The following is a 24,548-nucleotide window of genomic DNA, read 5'->3' as shown; positions in this document are numbered from 1 at the left end:
CTGGGATGCCAATAGAAACATCAAAATCTGAATTTTGTCAAATTTTTGAAAACTATATCAGTGTGAGTAAGTCTTCATAAAGAGCCATCAGAATTTATTTTCTTTTTAAACTCATTAAACTACAGGTCTGTCTTTCACTGTTGTTTTTATTGTTTATTTAATTGTTTTTTTCCCTCAAAGAAGAAAATTCAATTCATTACAAAAAACTCCATTTCTTTTGCACCTCTGTTTGATAAACCACACTGACAGAGTCATTATTAAACTTTCAAATACATTTTTTGTCTCGTGACCCTAAACCTAACCTGGCTGCCACCGGAGGACTTGAACTCACCTCCAGCACAGACTTGCCCTCGGCGCTGTGCACCCTCATGTTGGCGGTTCCCTCTGTGGAGATAGTGAAGCGCTCTCGCCTCCACAGCATGGTGGCAGGTGGGTTGGACATCACGTCGCAGCTGATGTTCACCGGATTTCCCTCCCATGAATAATAAACGGTGTGGTTGGTCAGGAACTTTGGTATATCTAAACAAAACAGAGTAACGTCACTTCTTGCACCCACCTCGTTTACATGGAAAAGGAGCTTTTTTTTTAAAAACTAAAACAAGACCTGAATTGCTAAAAGAGTAATTGCTGGTGTGTCTGGAATTTGTGGCAGCCAATTAAACACTCAAATCAAAGGTGGAGCTGTGCTGGATGATCAAAGATGTAAATAAATAAATAAATAACTTGCTGAGGCTTCACCTTAAAGAGAAGACAGGGGGGAAAGCATTTAATTGCTGCTTCCTCAACTCCTTCGGCAGTGTAAAAAAAGAAAAACTTAATTGAAGCTACCTCACGCTATGGGTGGGGGTCTCCATTGCGATCGTGCCCCCCAAGAATAGGAATAAAGCATGCAAACAGAAGCTCATTGGCGCCGGCAAATAGAAAGGGCAGTAATGGACGACTGCGGCGGCGAGCTGTTGTGCGGATTTCTTTCGGCCCGGTCGGCCCCGCTCAGTCGGAGAGGCATTATGGTTGTTTTATGCTCGCTTGCAGGATTCCATTAAAGAGATTGATGCCTGGCTCTCTGTCACAGCCGAGGACGTGTTATCCCCCTGCAGCCTGCAGTGACTTAGTAAATGAGTTCATTAGTTCGGTGGCAACGGCTGGCTCAGCCCCTCCACACTCAGACTCACAGCCTGTGTCTCTGTGCAGAGCGCGGGCGCGAGTTGTCAGCTGTGGCTCCAGCAAAACAAGTTTGCAGTGTAATGACAGCAACTTTGCTTCACGGTTAGAGAGTGGGTGCATGAATTTGGGATTGTTTTTTTGCTACAAGTTTTTCCTAAAATGTCAACTTTTCAGGAACCGTGCAAAACAAAATTTTGAGGGGAATCCATGAACTCAAAAAGTCACCTCAGTATGAAAAGGAGAAAATTGGTTTTCATGTGACAACGCAGATATGGTCTTCATTTTTCCCTCGCTGTCTCTTTGGATATATTTGTTTGCCTGGCCTAGCTCTTTGTTGTTCCTCTGAGCTTCAAGGTGGAATCAATTGCTACCCAAAGAAAAAGGAAAAAAAAAAACTCCACTGAGCCTCGCTACTAATGAACCTAATCATTCTGAGGCCAAAATGGAGATCTTTGCTTCAGAGCTCATTAAGCAGGGGAGAGCCCACCCCAAATAACCCCAAACAACCAGCACTGAGGAATGGATGCACTCGTTGGGAAGTAGCAGAGCTGTCAGCAGGAGAAAAAAAGAAAGGCGATGCATGATATCCTCTCACTAATTAACCCTTCTGGAGGCAATGTGCGTGGTGGGTGACTTGTTTACAATGATATAATGCATTTCAGAGAGGGAAAAAAAGATGAAATAGCCAGACTACAAAAAGAATTATTAGAACTGAGCGTGAGTGAACTTTTGAACTCTGCTTAAATGTGTTTATGTGTCCCATTTCCACAGCAAGGACCGCAAAGAGCCGATAGAAAGGCAGAAAGGAGAAGCTTGTAAGAGGCTGTAACAGGTGACCAGGGCTCTGCAAAAACAACACTCCTCTGCATTTTACCCACAGGCAATGTTAGGCAACTTGTTGTTTGAATATCTCCAGTTCTTGGAAGCCTGCTGTGGAGTGCATGTGCACTCTAACAAAAAGTGCGTGCATGGCGTTTAATGGGCGCGCTTACATTCAATGTCCAGGAACATGCTCTTCTGATGACCTCCGATCCTGCTGAGCGCCTCGCAGTCAAATCGACCCAAGTCGGAGAGCCTCACGCCGCTGATGGTCAGCACCGACTTGCCGTGACGCCCACGAACTTCAAACCTCCCATCCTGGCTCTGAGGACACAAACACAACAATAATTTTAAACTCAAATCCAAATGTAACAGACAGCTTAAATGGCAGAAGTTTCAAGTAGTAAAGACAGCATATGTACTAGTAATCCCAATAAGCCTATAGCTTAAGCTTCAAACTGTTCTAAATGCTTCATTTCAGACAGTTTTCTTTCTACTCTTGGATCTGTACAATGTCATAAAGTAGGATATCTTTTTATGTGGTCATTTCAGACACACACGTCTGGCTGAGATCACAGAAATCATAACATGCTGATCAAACCTTCTGTTTGGGAGTGACGACGTGTCAAAAGAGAGTTCAGTTCAAGCAAAACAGAGAATGGAAATAAAACCAAACGCCCCAAAGGAAAAATACAGCAGGTCGTCTTTTCACTCTCTGACTTTTTCCCAAACAAGACACGGATTGCCTACTTGGTCTCTTCTTACTGACAACAATAAAACCTGTACTGGAGACACACACTGGGTCTCAAGTTATTGGACGTTAACTGGAAAACTGCCACCGCTTCAATATACTACCCACTATACTACAAGTTAATCCTTGTCTTAAATATGTACAAGGTCCTCAATATGCTATACTCATTGTCCAGAAATATTGAATTTTATTCAACATAGTAAAACTTGAAAAAAAAATGTAAAAAAGTAAAATAAACTGTAGAAACACCTTTCAACTGTTATGAGTATCGAGACTGCATAGTTTGTCCACCAGAGGGCACTCTGGACAACTTTTCTGATGGAAACATGTTTGAAAGGCTGTAAACCAGGGGTGTCCAACTCCAGTCTTCGAGAGCTGCTGTCCTGCAGCTTTTGGATGCCTTCCTACTGCAACACAGCTGAATCAAATGATTGGATTACCTCTTCAAGTTTGCCATCAAGTTTGGCAAAGGCCTGATAACAAGCCATTCAATTGATTCAGGTGTGTCGGAACAAGAATGTCTCTAGACTTGGGTGAACAAATAATGGCAAACAAGTACACAAATTAAATACACATAGCAAGTGTTAGGGAAATGTTATTTATGTTTCATGTATCTGGAAGAAGAAAATATCCTTGAGTATCACAATATTGGAATTTAAATCAGCAAATATAAGTACCGGTATTGAAAAACCTAGTCAGAATTTACTCAACTGTCTACCACAATAGCATAATTTAAAGTTAAATGTACTTCATTTTATGATAAAGTTTATAATAAATAAACTCAGAAAAAATATAAATATAAAATATAATTACAAATGGTCAATTAAGACTATTTGCACACATCTCTTAAATGATCGAGAGAACACATTTTTTTTGTTTTGACCCATACATCACACGGTTACATGAAAGCTGTTTATATCAACATCTGAACAACATCAAGTCCACCTCCAAAGCTGCATGGCGACCTGTTGCTCGCTACACCAAATCACACACCAATAGGAAACAAACATGGATATGAAACCAATATCAAATATTAACCACCTCACTACTATCAGTGTTGGGGAGTAACGGAATACATGTACCGCCGTTACGTATTTAAAATACAAAATATGAGTAACTGTATTCCGTTACAGTTACCGTTTAAAAAGGTGGTATTCAGAATACAGTTACTTTGTTGAAATAAATGGATTACACTGCGGTACTTTCCTGTTTCATTTTGTCGCGGGTCAGGACTGTTTGGGTTTTGTTTGACAGCTACGTTCTGTTGTTCCAGGCGGCAGCGTTACGGTTGCCATGGTTACAGGGCGACGCTCTCTCTCTCTCTCTGAGACTGTGTTTCCTGGGTGAGAGAGCGCCTTTTCGTTGTTGTTGTGCTAAGCTAACAGGCAGAATGCTACAAGCATAGCTCTAAAGAATGTAGCATCATGGGCAGTGTAGTCCGTGTTGCAGGGAGAATGGACTGCCATACACGTTATGGGTCTGTGAGCGCGAGGAGCGAGAAAAAGGGGAGTGGAAAGGTACGAGTTGTCATCGAGGAAAAACGGGAGCTGGAAGCATGTAAATATAATAATAACCACTGCAGCCAAGAAGAGAGCCTGACGAGCCCAGTTGTAAGTAAGCTATTAGGACTCGACTGTACACCGTGTTCGTGTTTTCCTCCGAAAACAATAAGTTCCGTTGGAGCAGCCTTTCAACGCTTCTCTCTGTCTCTCGCAAGAAAAGTTGACCCACACAACAAAGTAAAGCTATTTTTCGGCTACAAGCCGACAGGGACCCCGCCGTATTAGTCAGAGGTCCCTTTACTACAGTTCGGAGTCGCGGACCTTCAGTAATAGTAATAAATCACACAGCAATAGTACATTCACGTTGTTGTAAAAAGCATGATAATATATTAAGTAATCCAAAGTATTCAGAATACGTTACTGTCATTGAGTAACGTAACGGAATACGTTACAGAATACATTTTGGGGCATGTATTCTGTATTCTGTAATGGAATACATTTTAAAAGTAACCTTCCCAACACTGACTACTATACACTGTTGGGATCATTAAAGATGAATAATGATATGAGTCTATGAGTCTATAAGACTGGCTCTTTTCTATATTTAGAAAAATACAGCATAGATTCAGAATTTAAACAAGAATGGATAAACTATATATCACAATATGTGGTAAACAAGTATACCTTAATATTAATTAGTTAAAATAAAAATGAAAACTTACATCAATTATAGTCATCGGCACTAATTTAGTGGTTTGAATTAGTTTGAGGCAGCACATAAAAAATAAACAGAAGTGAGCATATGAAAAAAATATAAATGCAAACAAGAATTCAAGCCTAATAAAATCAACTTTTTAAAAATCCCATAAGTATTTATTTGCTGACCAGACTTAAAAGAAAACAGTATTATGCCGTTAAAATACAGAAGATGCTTCAGAATATCAGTTAGTTTTAACAAACAGCCTTGATAAAGAAAATATTCGCAAAGAGGCAAAATATGTGCCGCTTTCTGAGGGATTTGTTGGTTGCAAAAAGAACCCAGATCTCTTTGTTTCACTCTGATGATCTTAGAGAAGATTTTAACAATGCTGTTCAGACTGTTGCGAGGCTGTGAACCCAGCTGATAGAAGAAAAACTCAAAAGAGTCAACGCTGCAGTGTCATCAGAAAATGTAATCAAGACTCTGTTCTCCTGAGTGCTTCTGCATCCTTCAGTGTATGTAATAAAAAAGTAAGCAGTACTAGATGTATCCTTGCATACACAGAGAGCCTGTGGACAATCCTACGGGGTCAGAGAGACGGTCATTTGCTTCCTGCTGTAATGGTTTTAGATGTTGTTCTTTAATGTTTTATTGTTTTTATTGGCTCGCTCTAATCTGGCCAGGGGGAAAAAGTTGAAAATTAGCCATTCTGCCAGCACTTGTAGCTTTACAGTAACGCTGAATAATGTGCATTTTTAAAATACAATTTAAAACATATACAGTCTTTCCTAGCGAGTTGAAACTCAGGTGATGGAATAAAGCCAGAAATGAAGGTCAGCTTCTAGCTGTGAGCTCTGTTTGAAACTTCCAGACAGAACGGGGATGCTAAATCTGGAGAAGATAATAGGTCCAACCGTGAATATGATACTATTTTTCATTCATGGTTATGTAAAACTGGAGAAATGACAAAGCAGAATCCAGGAAGGCTTCGGGTCTGTCGCCAACTAATTTAGAGAAAGTTGTTGGTCCAACTTTGTTCTTGCCACCGAGTGGCGACCCCTTGATCCATTTTGACACCTCCCTTTGCAGGCAATCGTCACTTGTCACAAAGAGTCAGGGTTAATGCAATAAACTGTCGATTTATTACAAGGTCATTACATCTGTATGAAGACAGATGGTATCAATTTGAAGCAACGGGTCAATTACGGCAGACGAGGCTATCATTCCAGTAATCGACATTCCCCCGTAATGAGAAAAAACACCTCAGGAGCATCCCCGCTGCAGACATGATACGGCCATAAGCCTTCAGACTGTTGCCATCAGATAACCTCCGTGACCCCAGAGAAACTACTTTTCAGTGATGCTGCCTATGGATGCAGAGTTGACACAATAGAGACCCGCAGCAGAGGATTTGAAGGTCACAGACAATAGGCAGAAGAACCGTTTCAAACATTGTTACCTTCCATCTCCGTTTCGGCTGATTTCGAAGATAATTTATCTCCTGTTGACACAGAGAAAGACTCTATATCTTTGTGTTATGTGAAATGATATATCATCGCAACGTTAACACTTGCACAGGAAACACAAGTTTGATTCATTATTGCTACTTCATGTCATGAAGTTTGCTGACATTTATTTGCACATAAGGTATCGCCATGAATAGGAAACACAGCTTTAGTTGAGCTCTTATTATTCATAGAGGCTTGGTGTGCTGGAGGGTATTTTTAATGCAAGTACCCGCCACACCACATATGACACATTATGATAGCGATCTCTCCCAGCCTCTTGAAGCCTCCGTGCACAAAAAAGACACAGCAGCAGCAGATTATGATTGAGCTATCACTGCTAAGTAACACTGAAATGGCACACTGAAATAGACTCACATAATCACCAGTGCTATGGGTTGTGTAGCTGCTTGTAGCAAGACAACAAAGGGATCATGATCAGGGACATGTCTGAGGGGTGAAAGATTGGTCAACAAATGCACTGACACATTTAAGGAAGCTTGGGATTGAGGTGAATGTTAACCAACCCAAAGTCATGATACCACTCCAAACTTTCATGCATCATTGCCAACTAATTAGTCAATTAATAGTAAAAACTAGAAGAGATGGTTTTTGGCTCCAGGCTTGATTTAAAACGGGGTTCCAGTTAGTAATGAAGATGTGTTACTAATAAAGGAATTATTAGAATTTGTGAAAAAAAGGAGCGGGAAATCTGAGGCTGAAAGTCAAATTGAGTTTCTATTAAATCTGTTTAGTAGATGTTTATGCCACAGGGCTTTGCAGGCTTTTGTAGCGATAACTGGAGGATAAAAAAATAATAATCCTGTGGCCATACAGAACTATGACGTTCTGTGTTTTGACAGTTTGTGTTTTCAGTTAGTTATCTTCAGGTACTTAGCCACAGCTCAGTTGACACAAATTAAGGCTATATATGCAACACATTTTGATATTGACCGACATAATCTTACTTACTTGCAGCAGCACAACAGAGCGATGACATAGAGGATTGTGATCAGGGACACATTTAAGGGGAAGTTTTAAAATGTCTGGCTAAAAAAATAGAACACTATTAGCTTAACTACAGCAGTTTAATTTCTGATTATTCCGTTTATACATTTAAGTCCACAAGATTTTGTACAATTACACTTTTACAAACAAGAGTTTTACAAACAAGCTTATGATGTTCCCCCCTCTGGACACACAGCGAGGATGTCAGGAGCAGTGTTGGGTAAGTTACTTTAAATTAGTAACTTAGTTACATTACTAGTTACTTCTATCAAAAGTAACTCAGTTACTTCAAGTTACTCGTTACTTTCAGAGTAACTAGTTACTAGGGAAAGTAACTTTGGTTTTACTCAGAATTCTCTTGTTAATGTGTTGCTTCCATAACTGGATACCCAGCCAGACTGCCAGTCTTCTAGCTTGCTTACTTGCCACAAGTGCACTGTGCCACCTACCAATAGAAAGGAAAAAATAATGTGCACATTTCCACGAGAGAAATCCCACACCTGATTCTATCCTAGCCTGCTTTTTACATCCAACACAAAAACTGCAGTCGTGGTGCTTTCGATTGTACTCAGAACTCGGAAATTCTGCCGTCTGAATAGGAAGATGTAGGTAACACCAGACTGCAGATGAGCTGCATACAGAGCTGGACTGGGACAAAAAAAATCGTCCCGGGCATTTTGACTAGAGACCGGCCCACCATTATAGGAAAAATCATAAAGCCTTTGAATGAAAATAAACACTGTTGTGACAGTGATGTACACTGTTCTGATGGTATATATGTATCAATCTATCCATTGTTTGTTGCAAGACTCAGATAATTAATTTTTTTTAAAGTGAGACATTTTAAATGAGAATAAGAAAGTATTTCCTTGTGCCCCCCTTTCCCTTTTAATTCCCTACATGGACCCCTGGCAACACTGCTAGACCTGCCCCTGCACAGTTACCAGCTGTCAGCTACTTAGGAAGCACGCAGTACGAAAAAGTCAGCATAACGAAAATAAACTCCACCTAAACTTGGTTCATATCTGACCCAGATGGACTGCAGGTTATAACTTCTTACCTGAAGTTCAGTTCACCTGACACTCTCGGAGCAGCGGCCGCTTCGGGTCTCTCCTCCTGCCTCCCTTTTCCTTCATCCACCTGCTGGCCTCCACCACTTGCTAATGTTATTGAATCTGTGGAAGCTCCGCGATAGCCACCACACGAAGTAACGATTAACGCATTCCCGGTTTTGGCATAATAACTAGTTACCGTGCTCGTTACCACAATAATAACAACGTAGTTACTGTAACGCGTTACTTAATAACGCGTTAGTCCCAACACTGGTCAGGAGTCACTGCAGCCACTGCTGTTTTTATTCCACCTACTGGCAACCATGTGAACCTCACCAGTCTTATTTTTCTAACAGTACATGTCTTCAGCATTACCAGTGAATAACTGTGGAACAACCTTTGACGATTACTAATACTTTAATACTTTGAACTCCTTTGTAGACAATGACTGCCTAAAGTCTATAACTCATGGACATCCCAATGCGATGGTGTACAAAACTGACAAATAGACAAAACTTTTTAAAAAAGTGTTATTATCAAAAAACACAGGGATCTGAATGCATATCACACATATATGTAAAAAGCACACTTCAAGTTCATATGTAATGCTAAAGTAATTTCTAGGAGAAGGTGAGCCGTAGCCCCAGGCTATATCTACAGTAAATGACAGCTGAGCGTAGTCAGAATTTTTCTAATGGGACACAATAATATTTGACAACTTCTGTGATGAGGTGGCCCGCCATTTCTACTTACAGCACTTTTTCAAATGAGAAAAAAATATACTTTTTCGCCCTGCACACATAGCCCTAAATTGCATTACTGTTTCATCATGTGATTTTTTTGGCAAAATTATTTGTACAGCCCCCTGGATGGTCACATAAGAAATAATAAGCCTAAACATAATACTTCCACATATAGCTTTAGTTTAACCCTTGTGTGGTGTTCGTATTTTTGTTACTCAGCCAGTGTTCATGGGTCTGGTGGACCCGCTAGAGTTTTGGCTTTCCAAATTAACACTATCAAATAATTTTATGTTAAATTACTCAACAGATGTTTACTTCATCCCAATTACAAGACATATGAACAGCAAACATGGTTAATTTTTTCCCTTTACCTTTGTTAGATCACATTTATGAATTAATGTGCTTCTCGTTTTTCTTTTATATAAAATGTTATAAATAAATCAGTTATAATCAAGTGGAGTGAGTGGAAAGACACAACACATTTACACGTGAAAAAATAATTAATTGTTTAATTTTTCTTTTGAAAAAAACTGAACACGGGTCTCACAGACCCGAACACCATACAAGGGTTAACATAGCACACAAACCCAAGGCTCATGGGTGAGTTTGAGTTTGAGCCTTTCATCCACCAAAACCTCTTCTTCATGTGGACTTTGTTGATCTATGTGACTTACAGGTCTAGCTGCGCTTTAGTACTCCGCCTCACCACCCGTATATTACATTTGTAGCCATAGAAACTAGAAAAAGGGAGGTTTAGTTTAAATATGTTCCTTTTTTTGAGGCCATCACCCTTCTTCTGTTTTATGTCTGCATTGCTAAAATCTTGCATTTTTCTATATTCCAATCTACTTGCATGTTTGCATACTGAGTGTGTATTTGTGTGTACCTTCTGCACACCTTCATAGATTTCCCCAGTAAATCAATGCACATCCTGCCCCTTCTACTGCCCTCCTGTCACAACGCGCCCCCCCCCCCCCCCATCTCCCCACCTCAGGTAATACTCATTATGTGTCTAAGCCCCTTAAGCCTCGGCCCTGAAGCCCCCTCTTCTGAATCACACACTCTTTATGTTGTCGCTCGCAGACTGCTTGGGCATTATCCTGTTTAGAATGGCTTATCTTTGCTCTTATCATCGCAATACTATCAACCAATAAGGTGAAGCGGCGTTTAAAGGCTTGGATCTGGTCTCTTTGTGCTGCCACTGCAGACTTTGCTTGTTTGCCTCGCCAGCTGAGGTCAATGGGATTGAGAGTGTGTGTGTTGAATAGGAATGCTGAGGGGGAAGGAGAGGAAATCTTCGAGGAGAGAGCTTCTGAGTCAGGAAATTACTTGCTAACACCGCCGCCTCCCCGCAATCCATCCACCCGCCCCCCCATCTCTGCCAACTGACAGGGTCTGTGTCTAGAGACGAACTCAGCCCCCAAAGCACAGCCTGTTTGATATGCAGCTCAGTCGGACGGCGAGGCGAGCGGCCAGAAGCAAACACAGCAGCGACATGCACGCCCATGAACTGCACATACGTGTTGCTGCAACGGCACACTCACTGCAGGTACTCTGCGCACACGAGCAGCAAACAACATAAAGACATATATTATAAGTAAAAAGAAAGAAGGGAGTTTAAAAGGATGGGGGAGATGACTAACGAACAAACGGGTAGGCATGAGCAGGCATAAAAGGGGCAGACACATATGAAATCCTGTCTATAACTGATCCATAATTTCACAATAAAAACCAGGCATGTCATGTGCCACATCAAAACACATGAAGCTATATCTGAAATGCAATCTCTCAAATGGAATTCTGGAGCGTGTTCCAGTGTTATTTCAGTCCAATTGTTGGAGAGTTTTCAGATATTAAAAATGTCAGCTGTAAATGTCAGCGAGGCTGGAAACACAGCTAGTCTAATTCTGGCAAGTGCAGCTAATTCTAACAGTTGGGTGCTGGGGCTGAACATGGGGGTCTTCATATTTGCACAACTATAATGATTACTGCATCACCTCAACCTCAAGACAACAACAAAATGACATTTAATAATGGCTTCTTGGTTGAAGGAAATGGAGGCCAACGAGGGGTTTCACATGGGATGCGACAGGAAATGATTTGCTAGACACTGCTATTATCTATTTTTGGGTGTTGCAGTGACTGAGGGCCTGTACTGTCAGGCAAGAGACTTCAGGCTTAACCCTGATGTCTTACTGGCCAACAGTGGTTCATTTCTTTCTGAGTACAGTGCCTCTGTAACTTGAGAGACTGGAGAAGTTATCTTTGAGATAACATGTTAACTGACTGATCAATTGTCTTTGAAAATAGCTTCAAAATTCCTTGAAGAGAGTAAGAGGCTTTTTAGTTTTTAGAGACCAAAACCTTTTGGCTTTCTCTGACAAGCGTCAGTGAGGGAAAATGTCTCAGAAAGGGTGGAACGTTTGTGCTTGATGCCACCAATTTCAGAGCAACTCCATTGTTATTTAGGGCCTATTACAGCAATACGGATTTGAGACACAGACTCATTGGCACTAAGGCCTTCTGCCTGTTGACCCTGCAAGATTTGAAAGAAGGGCTGCTGAAGGAATTCTACCGTATTGCTAAAAAGTCTTGAGTCACCCTTTATTTCTTCATATTTTGCTTGGAAAAATCGGAAAGAGGTGCATGGATTTATTGAAACATTGGGAAAAATATATGGAAATACAGTGTATGAGGCAAAAACAGAGTTTGTACAAGTCTACAATCTTAAAAGTCAATATTTGGTGTGACTGGCTTTATTCTTTAACACAGCCTAGACTCTTTAAAGTTGAAATGTATTCATCACACATTGCTTTGAAACTGACACACGCTTACAGATGTTCCAGAAATCAGTTGCTAAGGTAACCTACCAATATAATTACTACAAGGTCATATGTTAATCAACAGTACTCATTATTCTCACTGGTAGTTTCTTCAGCCTCTCACTCGGGAGTTGAGAAAATTTATGTCAAGTGCAACCTACTTTCTACAGTATCGGGTCACCATATTGCTTCCAGTGTGTACGCAGCTTTAGAAAAGCTTTCTTGTCATTTCTTCAGGAAAGTAGTCTTCAGGAATAGTTCTCCAGGCTTCTTGAAGGACATTCAAAGCTCTTCTTTGGATGTTTCTGCCTTTTGTTCTGTTCTCTTTCAAGATGATCCCACACTGCTTCACTAATGTTGAGGTTGAGGATCTGGGGAGGCCAATCCATGACTGACAGTGTTCTACTGTCTGTTCTTCCATCCGGGTATGTTTTTACAGCATTGGCGGTGTGTTTGGGATCATTGTCATGCTGAAAAGTAAAGCTGTTTTCCAGACACTTTCTAGATGGCATTGTATGGTGGATTATGGTGGATTCTCAGCTTATAATTCCATCAATTTTGACAAGATTTCCAACACCACTGGCTGAAACGGAGGCCTAAACCATGACTGTGCCTGGGACTTTGTTTTTCTTCCATATATCTGTTTTTTTAAGGACACACTGCAAACCATGCTATGTTTTTGGCTAGTAGCTCTTTGGAAATCAAGTTTTTAGTATTTTCCATTGTATGACAGGCTGACCATAACGAAGATACAATTTAATTTTTTTTTATCTTGTCTATTATGTGCAGGCATAAGACTGGTTCAATCCATGAGCTAAGTGCCTGTGTGTGTTTGAATGATTCGTAGGCCGGTGTTAAGTGGCTTAACCCCAAAAAGTTTTTTTCCAGGTATAAGAAGTGGACTAAAAACGCCTGAAAAAGCAGCAAATGTCTAAATCTTTGAAAGGCCATCGAAAAGCCTAAGAGAACTAGTGCTCAAGACCCCCTAAAAGAAAGAAAGAAAAAACACTCAAAAAACCCACCAAAAAACAAGAATGTATGGCTCCTTCGAAGCAAAATATAATGAAATGGGCGGTCGTTCAAGACTTTAGCGCAGAACTATACTTTTATCGGGGCGATCGTGGCTCAAGAGTTGGGAGTTCGCCCTGTAATCGGAAGGTTGCCGGTTCGAGCCCCGGCTTGGACAGTCTCGGTCGTTGTGTCCTTGGGCAAGACACTTCACCTGTTGCCTACTGGTGGTGGTCAGAGGGCCCGGTGGCGCCAGTGTCCGGCAGCCTCGCCTCTGTCAGTGCGCCCCAGGGTGGCTGTGGCTACAATGTAGCTGCCGTCACCAGTGTGTGAATGTGTGTGTGAATGGGTGGATGACTGGATATGTAAAGCGCTTTGGGGTCCTTAGGGACTAGTAAAGCGCTATATAAATACAGGCCATTTATACTTTTTTTATTTTCTTCAAAGATTGCTGAAAGAATAAGGCTATATCTGTCGTATACATCCATAAAGTTAATAAAATGTGCCCAGAGATGACTACTGTTGGGACAATCACATTGAACTAAAAATAACATTGAACTGAAGTGAGTATAAACAATGAGCATAGTTTGAAGAGTGAAGTCGCTCAGGAAGTGCTTTAAACCTGCATTCTTTCTAAAGACAAGCCAGAGGTGACTCTTCTGGTTCCAGGAAAGGCATGCAACGGTACAAAAACTGCTACTTCCCTCTCTTGTTTTATGCCCTCCATAAAAAATTTCTTCAAGGCTTTATGTTATCAGTCAATAGTTTCAAGTAATTTTTAACCAAGCAATATGTTTACTTTGTAAATGACAATTGCATGTAAAAATACTTTTGAAAAACTAGTTGTTACTGTATGAGTGCCATGCATTCTCTTGCAAAAGAGCAAGATAGCAAAAAAGAGTCCACCCATCCATTTTCTTCCACTTATCCAATTTGGGGTTACAGTAGGGCTGGAACTACTCCCAGGTGTCACAGGGTAAGAGCAGTGGATACCCTAGATAGGTCACCAATTTGTTGCAGGGCTAACACAAAGAAACAGACAAGCATTCACAAACCTACGCCCGATTTAGAATATCTTTGGACTCAGACACGGGCCCCACACAGAAAGGCCCCGGCCAGCTGGTGGATTCAAACTCAGGAATGGCTTGTTCTGGGGCAGTGGTGCTAACCACCACACCACTAGGCGAGGTCAAAGTGGCATTTATTACATGCTAACACACATGGATTTGGAATACATACAGCTCTAATTGCAGTGTGGTGTACTAACTGCCCCCTCAATGATTGGGGGTAGTGAGTTACTTTGGTAAGCCTGTCAAACTAGACAGCTTTTCTTTTTCTTCAGCAACTGTGTTACTTTCAGTCTTTGTTACACGTGCCTCATTATGTGGTTTGCACTTCTTGTGAGAGAACTGCAGCTTTATACCTGTCTGCTTTCTTTTTTTAAATTTCAAAAACCTGGGTTTACTTGCCAGGTTATTAATCACAATGGTGTGACCGCTTCACTGCAGTCTTTCGGCACAGAGAAGTCAGGAAACAATTGGTTGGAGTCTTCTTATTTCAAGGTTTAGCTGTGAAATCAACAGTTGAATCACAGCAAATATGTCAATCTTTTCAGAAGTCATCTACACAAAAGCACGGAGTTAATGACACTTGCTCTCTAGCCTTGGATATTCTGAATGACTACAACAGCAGACAGTAACTTTGATCAGAAGCAAAACAATACCCGAGGTGTCACAGAATGCTCTGCCTCGATTCATAATTAAATTCCAGGAACTGCATCCCATTATGCACTCATACCCTGGGTCAGGGTGTTAGCCTGACAAAGAATGAAAAGGACGGAAGCAACACTATGTAGTACGTAACATTACATGTAGGACTTTCCGAAGCTTAACAACTCTAAACGGGAGACACGTGTGTGGCGGCTGGATATGCAGATTGGAGAGCAAATTGAGAGAGGAACATCCTGCTTTAAACCTAAATGACTGCTGCCATCCATCACGCCTCGCACTGCACGACTCATGTTTGTCTTTGCGTATGTTTAGGTGTGTTGGTTTGCACTGCGCATTTCCATAATTGCATTTGCTGTGGGAAGAGAAGCACTTACTCTCATTTTCGGCTGTGATTTATCAACCCGAGCGATTCGAGCCAATGCACACACTCATTTATCTCTGCGATGACCTTTTTCCCCAGCAAAAGGAACGGCTGCCATCTTTGTTTTTTTGGGGTTTTTTTCTTCCTCTTTTTTTAAGCTGCTTCTTACCCCTTGCCATGGAAGCGAGTATGGTTTTGACATTGATGGCATGCCATTCAGGAATAATTACTATTTCAAGAAAAGGCTTCTTTCAGTTTGTCACTTGTGTGGCTGTTATTATGGAGAAAGTGAATAATGGATGCTGGGAGAAACAAGTAAAAATAGAAGCTTTGTGTCGCTTCGGTTAAACTGGATTGAATATAATGTCAGCGAGTCTGAGGGAGGTACTGAAGACAGAAAGAAAGTACAAACTAAAAGATTTGACCTGAAAACTTCAAGGTCCTGGCTTCCAAAATAACCAAAATAAAAGTGTTTACTGATTTCCCTTGAGATAATAATGTGAGTACAAGGTGAATGTGCATTTGTTGTTTGAGGGTCGCTCTCTTTGAGGCTTCACAGAGCGTGAAAATAAAATCTTGTCAAAAGGAAAAGATCCGGATCAATCACTCTGTAATGTACAGCAGTGGCACCAATGAATGGCTGTAATTGCAACATTTCATATAAGGCAGATGGGAATGCTTTAATTTTAACGGTGCAACATATACGAGTAATTAGCCGTTACTGTCTGCTGTTGCTTTTTTGTAGTCCGCGGCAATAAGAACCAAGACTTGGTTTTTGTTCATATATATAAAAAATAAAGTGACATTTTAATGGTCACCATGACAACAAAAGCTGGTATTTTCTCTGTAGCTCCAGTTAAGCGACTCCATGACCTCGTGGGGTTTGACGGAGAATTTTAGGACACCTTTCCTTCATTAAAAAAAAAAAAAAACTCATTAGTGAAACTCCTTAGAGTTGACATTTGGCAAATCCGTGGCTCTCACTAGAGAGAAATTGTAGTCATTTCATAGCCAAAGATGCATTTCAAACCACAAGAACACACAGCCACGAATAAAGATTTGTGGATTCAAATGACACGTTTGTTTCTTCTCCTCATCTTCTTCTTCGGTCGTGGGTGAACTCAGTGAAGTGTGGTGCTGCGTTTTGCTGCACAGTGACTGCAGTGTTTTGATTCACACCACTGACTGACTTTCTCCCATAGCAACAGTGCCCGAGGCTCACTGGTAGAGCCATCTGCCGCGCCACAATGAGAGACAAAATGTGACTTCTTCGAAACAAAGCTATAATGAAATTGAATGAAGCGATGCTTCCATAAAACCAGCAGCGCCTCCGTCTTCACCCCTCTGTGCATTACCAGTACGTGCACTGTTTTATTTGGCCCAGGACACACAATCTGTGGTTGACTCTCTAATGATTGGATTCTTTTAAGTCAGTTTTTGTACCTGTGATTATAATCAAAATACAATTTAAGTAGCTCCCATCCATATACATATGAATACTGTCAAATCTGTGTCTCATCTGTAATGTAGAGTGATCAGTTGTGACAATAAACTCAGGCATGTGACATAAGAATCGAATAAGATCAGTTGTGGAAATTGCCTTAACACATATCACCCACCTAAAAATTGTAGCAGAACAAGTAACAATAGCAGTGACACTCCCCGATGACTGTGGTCTCTCAGAAGACTATCCAGGTAGATCCTGAGCTGAAAACCTAAGGGTGTTTTTTCCCTCCTCATTCCAGCAACACAACAAACACAGTAAACTAGACAAAAGACTCACACGGATGAACTTTCCACAGGATTCACCTTTACAGAAACACATAGGCCAGGGATGTCAAACTCATCCACTTTAACTGATAAAACTGCCCAGACATTTCTGTCATTTAATGGTTTATCTATTACTGAACTACTTTCGTGTGGTATGAATGGCAGTGTCTGTATCAATAGGCAAAGCTGTAAAACTTATGAAAATACAGTTAGGAGTTTAAAATCTGTGCACTTCTTCACATTTTCCAAAGCCTTCCAGTCGGCCAGATCGGAGTCTTTGCCGGCCTTATTCTGGGCCCTGGGCCTTATGTTTGACACCCCTGACATAGGCCTTACCTAAACACCCACAAAAGCAAGAGGTGCCAGACACACCCAGACGTCACATGAGCCTGTTAAGCAGCACTAAGGGGACTTGCACAGTATTAGGCAGGTGTTTTAATGTTTTGGCATATGGCTGTAAATGCATTTGGTATGCAACCCCAGTAAATTTCCCATAAATCCTTCCTGCCTAAGTCATATCCTTTGAGCACGACACTCATGCCGTAATTCCAGCCTATGCTGTACGATGATGAACACAAACACACACGCACAGCCAGATGGGCTTTCTGGCAGCTTCTACCTTGTCTCCGTCCACGAAGGTCTGACCGTCGCTGGCTCTTCTCCAGGAAATGTCAGGCAGAGGCTCGCCCTCAGCCACGCAGGAGATCATGGCAGCGCTGCCCTCTACGGCTGTCACGTTTTTCAGCTGGGTGATATGGGGCTGGACTGGAGATCACAGAGGACAAGCGGGGGAGAGAAGGTAAATAAGAGAAAAAAAGTGAGTAGAGGAGAACAGATTTGAAGGCCAGAAGAAAAGGTGTGAGTAAGGAAGGAGAAGTGAATAAAAGGATGAGCAGGAGAGAAACTGTCAAAGATCTAACTCATAAAGTGAGTTAGAAGATGAAGGCTATACCATGGGGTTTAAACACCGAGCTGATGCATGACTTTGGTACTGACAGTGTAGGCCAAGATAATTTATACAGTGCAGTCATACTCTACAGGTTTGATATAGTGAGAAAGCATGGCCTCTGGCCTATTTTGCACACACTCATTGGACTAGATGAGAAAACTGACTTTGCTAAAGTTTGAAAGAACAAATCAACTGATCCACGTTTTTTATTTTAAATGAATACAGATTTCTGTCTGGAAGGATGCCTCTCCAGCACCGTGTGATTTGCTTTTGGCACAGAGTGAGCACCGCGATAAGTGCTGAAAAGCGTGCCGTTGGGGGCTGGTCCCTGCTCGCCTCCCCCTGATAAGATGCTCTAAGCAAGCCCTGAAACCTGATGCATGTCAAGGGCATAGAGCATGTCACATGAATCATGGATTACTTCTTTTTTCCCCCCACACACACTGCACTTACGTTGTTAACAGGGTGCTTGCAAAGTAGCATGGCATAAAATCCGAAAGGCAAAGGGAAGTGAACAGGAAATAGTGACTACTGTACTGAAGGCTTTTAACACCGCCCGGGGGGAAGTGTTTGGCAATTTCACATGGCTTCAACCTCGAGGTGAAGGAGCCATCTTGAGGGATTTTGGGAGCTTGTCAAAACATGGGGGTCACAAAAACATACACACAGGCAACCAGGCAAATATTCCTCTGCCTACAAGGACTTTTAGTAAGTGACCAAACTGCGTAGGCACAAATAACCAACAAAGATGGTTAGACAAAATTAGCCTGAATCTCAACTTTAATAAAAAAAAAGGTTTACAGTAACAATAAACTCACTAAAAACATTCACGAAAATGGCTCGATTTAACTTACTGTATTCATGAGAAATTCACAAGTTTTGTTATTGGATGGTAGATGAGACATGGTTTAAAGGTTTAGGATGATATCACTGCAACAGCCCTTTAAAAAGGTTCTTGGTTTGAAACAACCCTTCTGGAAGTAATAAAAAAATCATTAAAACTACAATCATAGGTGGGAAATGTACACAGATGCTTCACACAGAGAAAAAGTTGAAGTACTGATTCAACTTCTTTACTCAAGTCAAAGTGAAAAAGTTCTGGCTCTGAATGAATGTACTTACAGCGTCAAAGTAAAAAGCAGCTCTTTGAAGGACTTTTCAAGCAGCTATTTTTGTGTAACTGACCTTCGTTTCCTGTCATGATGTCACAAACTGTACTTTTCTCTGTCATAGACGGGTTTGCTTTGCACTCGTTTTCCCCGAATATGTTATTTTGCCTCTTTCATCTCTGTCTCAGATCCCTTCCCTTCATTTAGGTTCAAATCAGTTTGATATCGAGAAGGCGCGCAGTGACAGGAAATAAGAATAGCAGCCCTCACATATCTTGAAGCAAAAGTAATAAGGCTCCTTTGAAAATGTACAAATGTTGGGAGCGAGAGTAAGAAAAAGCTTACTTTCTCACTGTGTCAGAAAAACAAAGGGTTCTAGTAAGTTGTAGATACTTGGGGATACCTAGGGATTAGCGAATGGTCAGCTGCACCAACAAAGAAAACAGCCAATAAACAAGAAAAGGGGGTTTGTCAGATTACTGTATTTGGAGATAAAATAGTAAAATATAATTTGAGCAATTTAATCAGGTATGTGCAGAGGTTAATGTGGGCTGGATAATCTAGCTGTACTCTAACTGTACTGAGAGAATTAATAAGCAACGCAATCTTACATGCATTGAAGCAGGTTAATGCATGTCATTCTTGAATGAGTTAATCTTTCATGTGCTGCAGCCTGGCATTGCTTCTAGTGACAGTGTGGAGTTAGTGCACAGTGGTGAGAAAATAATGACATCACACAGCCCCGTTACACCCTCCAAGGTTCAAGGTTCAAGGTTCTTCAAGGTTCTTTATTATTTGTCACATGTATAGTTATATAAGTATAACACACAGTGAAATGTAGCCTGACACGCTCCTCAACATGTGCAAAAATTGGGGGGGGGGGGGGGGGGGTGTAGAGGAAGAACATTATATATATATATATATATATATATATATATATATATATATATATATATATATATATATATATATATATATATATGCACATATAGTATATACACTGGGTGAATGTGCAGTAGTAGCAGCAAGCAGGTGAATTCTGTACATTAATATGAATAGATATCTGACTATTTTACAGGATAGACAATATAAACATATTTAAAATTAAAGGAATTGAAATGTACATTGTGCCTTGGTTTAGTGTCTGGAAGAGTCCTGTCTCAGTCAATTATAGATGATGTGAGAGGGCGGGTGTGTGTGTTTAGGGCACGGATGGCTTGGGGATAGAAGCTCCTCTTGTCACGGCGGGGTGCGCCGATGTGTGTGGAAACAGGACCCAAAAGCAGATGATGACGAGGAATTGTAATGATTAACAGAAAGGTGAACCTTTAATGCGATGACGGCAGGGAAATGAACCAAGAGACCAAAAACAAACAGGCAAAACACTAAGAAACAAAATACTAAATGGTACTGAGACCAAAACCTAAACTATGACTGTGGTGGAAAAATAATAAACAAAGACCATGACTAAGACTAATAATACATAACAGATGAAAACTAGAACTATGACTGAGGTGAGGTAAACAGGCTAAGACCATGACTAAAACTGTGACCCTGGTGAGATAAACAGACGAACCGACAATGGCATGAAGAAAACAAAAGGCTTAAATACAGACATGAGGTGATCAGGGGAAGTGGGGACACATGGGGGAACAGCTGACAGACATAAACCTAATGACAGGACCAGGAGAGAAAGCTAAATACAATGAACAAAGAACACATGACATTGTCAAAATAAAACAGGAAATACTAACAACTAAACATGACAACACAACTCAACAGACTCAACACGTGATGAATAAATACCAAACCCCAAAACATAGAAAACCCAGGAACAATAACCAATAACTGCCTAAACTAAAGGCAAAATAGGAAATAACACAAACTAATAACATATCAAAAAATACAAAGAAAACTCAGAGTGCTGGGTCGGAGACCCAGCCTGTGACAGAGCCCCCCCCCTTAAGGGCGGATTCCAGACGCCCGAAAACAACCAGAAAACAAACACAAAAACCACAACAACCCACCCAGGGCGGGCGGAGGGGGACCAGGAAGGAGGGCCGGAAACAAAACCAAAAACAAAGCACCAGAAGCACACAGGCCAAAAACAACAAGGGCACAAAAATCCGAGACCCATCTTCAGGAGGGCGACCACGAACCCGGCAGAACAGGAGCGCATGGCGAAGCGGTTCAGGTGGCCGCCCCGGAGGTTGACAGCGAAACCAAAGAAAATCCAAAAGTTCAGGAGGCCGCCCCGGAGGCCCACAGCAAAACCAAAGAAAATCCAAAAGTTCAGGAGGCCGACCAGGAGGCCAACGGTCCAGCAGTCCAAAACCCATGAGCTCAGGGGGCCGACCCGGAGGTCGAGAGCACAGCAGGTCAGAAGACAAAAGTTCAGGAGGCCGACCCGGAGGTCGAAAGCACAGCAGGTCGGAGGTCAAAGGTCCAGGGGGCCGACCCCGACGGCAATGATGTCCAGCTGACGGCCCGGAAAGCGGCCGGCGATCCCCAGGGACAAAACGAGGCTTGGGCGACGGCAACACAACCGCAGAACCAGGCGAGGCCGACACAGAAACAGAGGCCGAAGCCGGACCAGGCGGAGGCGAAAAGGAACAAAAGCCGAAGCCGGCCCAGGTGGAGGCAAAGCAGGAACAAAAGCCGAGGCCGGAACTGACGACAGCGAAACAGGAGTCGAGGCCGAAACCGGACCAGGCGAAACAAAAGCAGAAGCCGGACCAGGCGTAGCAGAGGCCGCAGCCGGACCAGGCGAAACAAAAGCAGAAGCCGGACCAGGCGTAGCAGAGGCCGCAGCCGGACCAGGCGAAGATGACGACTCTGACGAAGCCGGACCAGGCGAAGATGACGACTCTGACGAAGCCGGACCAGGCGAAGATGACGACACTGATGAGGCCGGACCAGACGAGGCTGAAGACACGGAGGCCGGACCAGACGAGGCTGAAGACACAGAGGCCGGACCAGACGAGGCTGAAGACGCACAGGCCGGACCAGACGAGGCTGAAGACGCACAGGCCGGAGCCGCAGCAGACGAAGCACAGGCCGGAGCCGCAGCAGACGAAGCACAGGCCGGAGCCGCAGCAGACGAAGCACAGGCCGGAGCCGCAGCAGACGAAGCACAGGCCGGAGCCGCAGCAGACGAAGCACAGGCTGAAGCTGGACCAGGCGAAGCATAGGCTGAAGCTGGACCAGGCGAAGCACAGGCTGAAGCTGGACCAGGCGAAGCACAGGCCGAAGCTGGACCAGGCGAAGCAGAGGCTGAAGCTGGACCAGGCGAAGCAGAGGCTGAAGCTGGACCAGGCGAAGCAGAAGCACAGGCTGAAGCTGGACCAGGCGAAGCAGAAGCACAGGCTGAAGCTGGAACAGGCGTAGCAGAAGCAGAAGGTGGCTGGACGAGCTCCTCGGGCCCGCCAGCAGACGTGGCATGAGGCTGGAAGGGCTCCTCGGGCCCCCCAGCAGACGTGGCATGAGGCCGGAAAGGCTCCTCGGGCCCCCCAGCAGACGTGGCATGAGGCCGGAAAGGCTCCTCGGGCCCCCCAGCAGACGTGGCATGAGGCCGGAAGGGCTCCTCGGGCCTCCCAGCAGACGTGGCATGAGGCCGGAAGGGCTCCTCGGGCCCTCCAGCAAACGTGGCATGAGGCTGGTGCGGTTCTCCTGAACCCCCAGCTGACGAGGCGTGAGGCTGGACGGGCTCCTCGGGCCCTCCAGCTGACGAGGCATGAGGCTGGATGGGCTCCTCGGGCCCTCCAGCTGACGAGGCATGAGGCTGGATGGGCTCCCCGGGCCCTCCAGCTGACGAGGCATGAGGCTGGTGTGGTTCTCCTGAACCCCCAGCTGACGTGGCATGAGGCTGGACGGGCACCTCGGGCCCTCCAGCAGACGAAACTTGAAGCCGGCTGGGTTCACCCGAACCCCCAGCAGACGAAACTTGAAGCTGGCTGGGTTCTCCTGAACCTCCAGCAGACGACGCATGAAGCTGGCTGGGTTCTCCTGAACCTCCAGCAGACGAAGCATGAAGCTGGCTGGATTCTTCTGAACCTCCAGCAGATGAAGCATGAAGCTGGCTGGATTCTCCTGAACCTCCAGCAAACGAAGCATGAAGCTGGCTGGAGTCTTCTGAACCTCCAGCAGACGAAGCATGAAGCTGGCTGGGTTCTCCTGAACCTCCAGCAGACGAAACATGAGGCTGGCTGGGTTCTCCTGAACCTCCAGCAGACGAAGCATGAAGCTGGCTGGGTTCTCCTGAACCTCCAGCAGACAAAATGTGAGGCCGGACGGGCTCCTCGGGCCCTCCAGCTAACACTGAAAAAGGCTGCACAAACTGCACCTCCGTCCCCGGCTCCAAAACGGCCTGGTTTGCAGTCCCACAACAGCTTAGCTGAGCCTGATGGCTAGCATTTCCTGTGCAAACAGTCTCTTTGCAGCCGAGCTCATGAACCGGAGAAGCAGTGTCAGTTTCAAAAACCTCCGGAGAAAAAACATGAGGAGCCAAGATATAGTCACTCACTTGTGTTTGTGATACGGAGCGTTGGTGGCGCGCACGCCGCTTTTTCTTAGGAGTGGAAGATGGCGGAGCAATGGGTGGAAGTCCCTGATAACTCCGAGGTCCCCCGAGAGCCAGTCGAGTTCCCCGGAAAGAATGCTCGTGCTCCGGAATGAGCCACGGCTTCCACCGGAGCTCCTCCTCCAAGAGAGCGCAGAATATAGACTGGCGCTCGTCGTCGTCCAAGTCTATGGTGTGCGGCGCTTCCTCGCGCTGAACTGTGACAGGAGTATGGCGAAACTGTGATGAGGGCGTGGAAACTGGCGAGCTGAGAGGTGGTGACGCTGCGGCGAATCTCAGCGAACCGACACGAACACACTCAGGTTCCGGAGGTAGCAATGGTGATGACTGATTGTGGGGTTGTTGTGACTGGTGGGTGCTGGAAGCCATTTCCTGACTCGACAGTCCCTGAGCCTGCAGCATCTCCTTTATCCTCGTAAAGGCAGCAACTATGGCAGGTGAGTCCGGGAGCTGGAGAAGGCGGGGATCCCTCTCCATAATAGCTTCAGCAACGTTAATCATTACCAACTTGCTCTTCAAATCGGGCGCTGAAAAGATGCGGTCGAGGATCGCTTGGATCCGAGCAGTCTCCTCCAGACACTCGGTGAGAGCAGAATCCGCTGGGTTTATGACTGGTCGGTTCGTACTGTCACGGCGGGGTGCGCCGATGTGTGTGGAAACAGGACCCAAAAGCAGATGATGACGAGGAATTGTAATGATTAACAGAAAGGTGAACCTTTAATGCGATGACGGCAGGGAAATGAACCAAGAGACCAAAAACAAACAGGCAAAACACTAAGAAACAAAATACTAAATGGTACTGAGACCAAAACCTAAACTATGACTGTGGTGGAAAAATAATAAACAAAGACCATGACTAAGACTAATAATACATAACAGATGAAAACTAGAACTATGACTGAGGTGAGGTAAACAGGCTAAGACCATGACTAAAACTGTGACCCTGGTGAGATAAACAGACGAACCGACAATGGCA

The 24,548-nt window shown here is 43.6% G+C and overlaps 1 protein-coding gene across 7 annotated transcripts in view; it reads right to left on the bottom strand.

The window, feature by feature from the left end:
- The window catches only part of ncam2 (neural cell adhesion molecule 2), a 454,622-nt gene that overhangs the window by 61,081 nt on the left and 368,993 nt on the right, over positions 1-24,548 (bottom strand). For all 7 annotated transcript variants that reach the window (XM_082525243.1, XM_082525248.1, XM_082525245.1 and 4 more), the window contains 3 exons: positions 17,555-17,700; positions 2,157-2,307; positions 332-519 (listed from right to left, as the gene is read on the bottom strand). In XM_082525243.1, coding sequence (XP_082381369.1) covers positions 332-519; positions 2,157-2,307; positions 17,555-17,700 — 485 coding nt within the window. The remainder of the gene's footprint in view (positions 1-331; positions 520-2,156; positions 2,308-17,554; positions 17,701-24,548) is intronic.

This window comes from Aulonocara stuartgranti, assembly GCF_965226115.1.
Source record: "Aulonocara stuartgranti genome assembly, chromosome: 23".
Classification (NCBI taxonomy): Eukaryota; Metazoa; Chordata; class Actinopteri; order Cichliformes; family Cichlidae; genus Aulonocara; species Aulonocara stuartgranti.
Note: the sequence above shows the minus strand (reverse complement) of the source record. Positions and strands in the feature narration are given on the sequence as shown.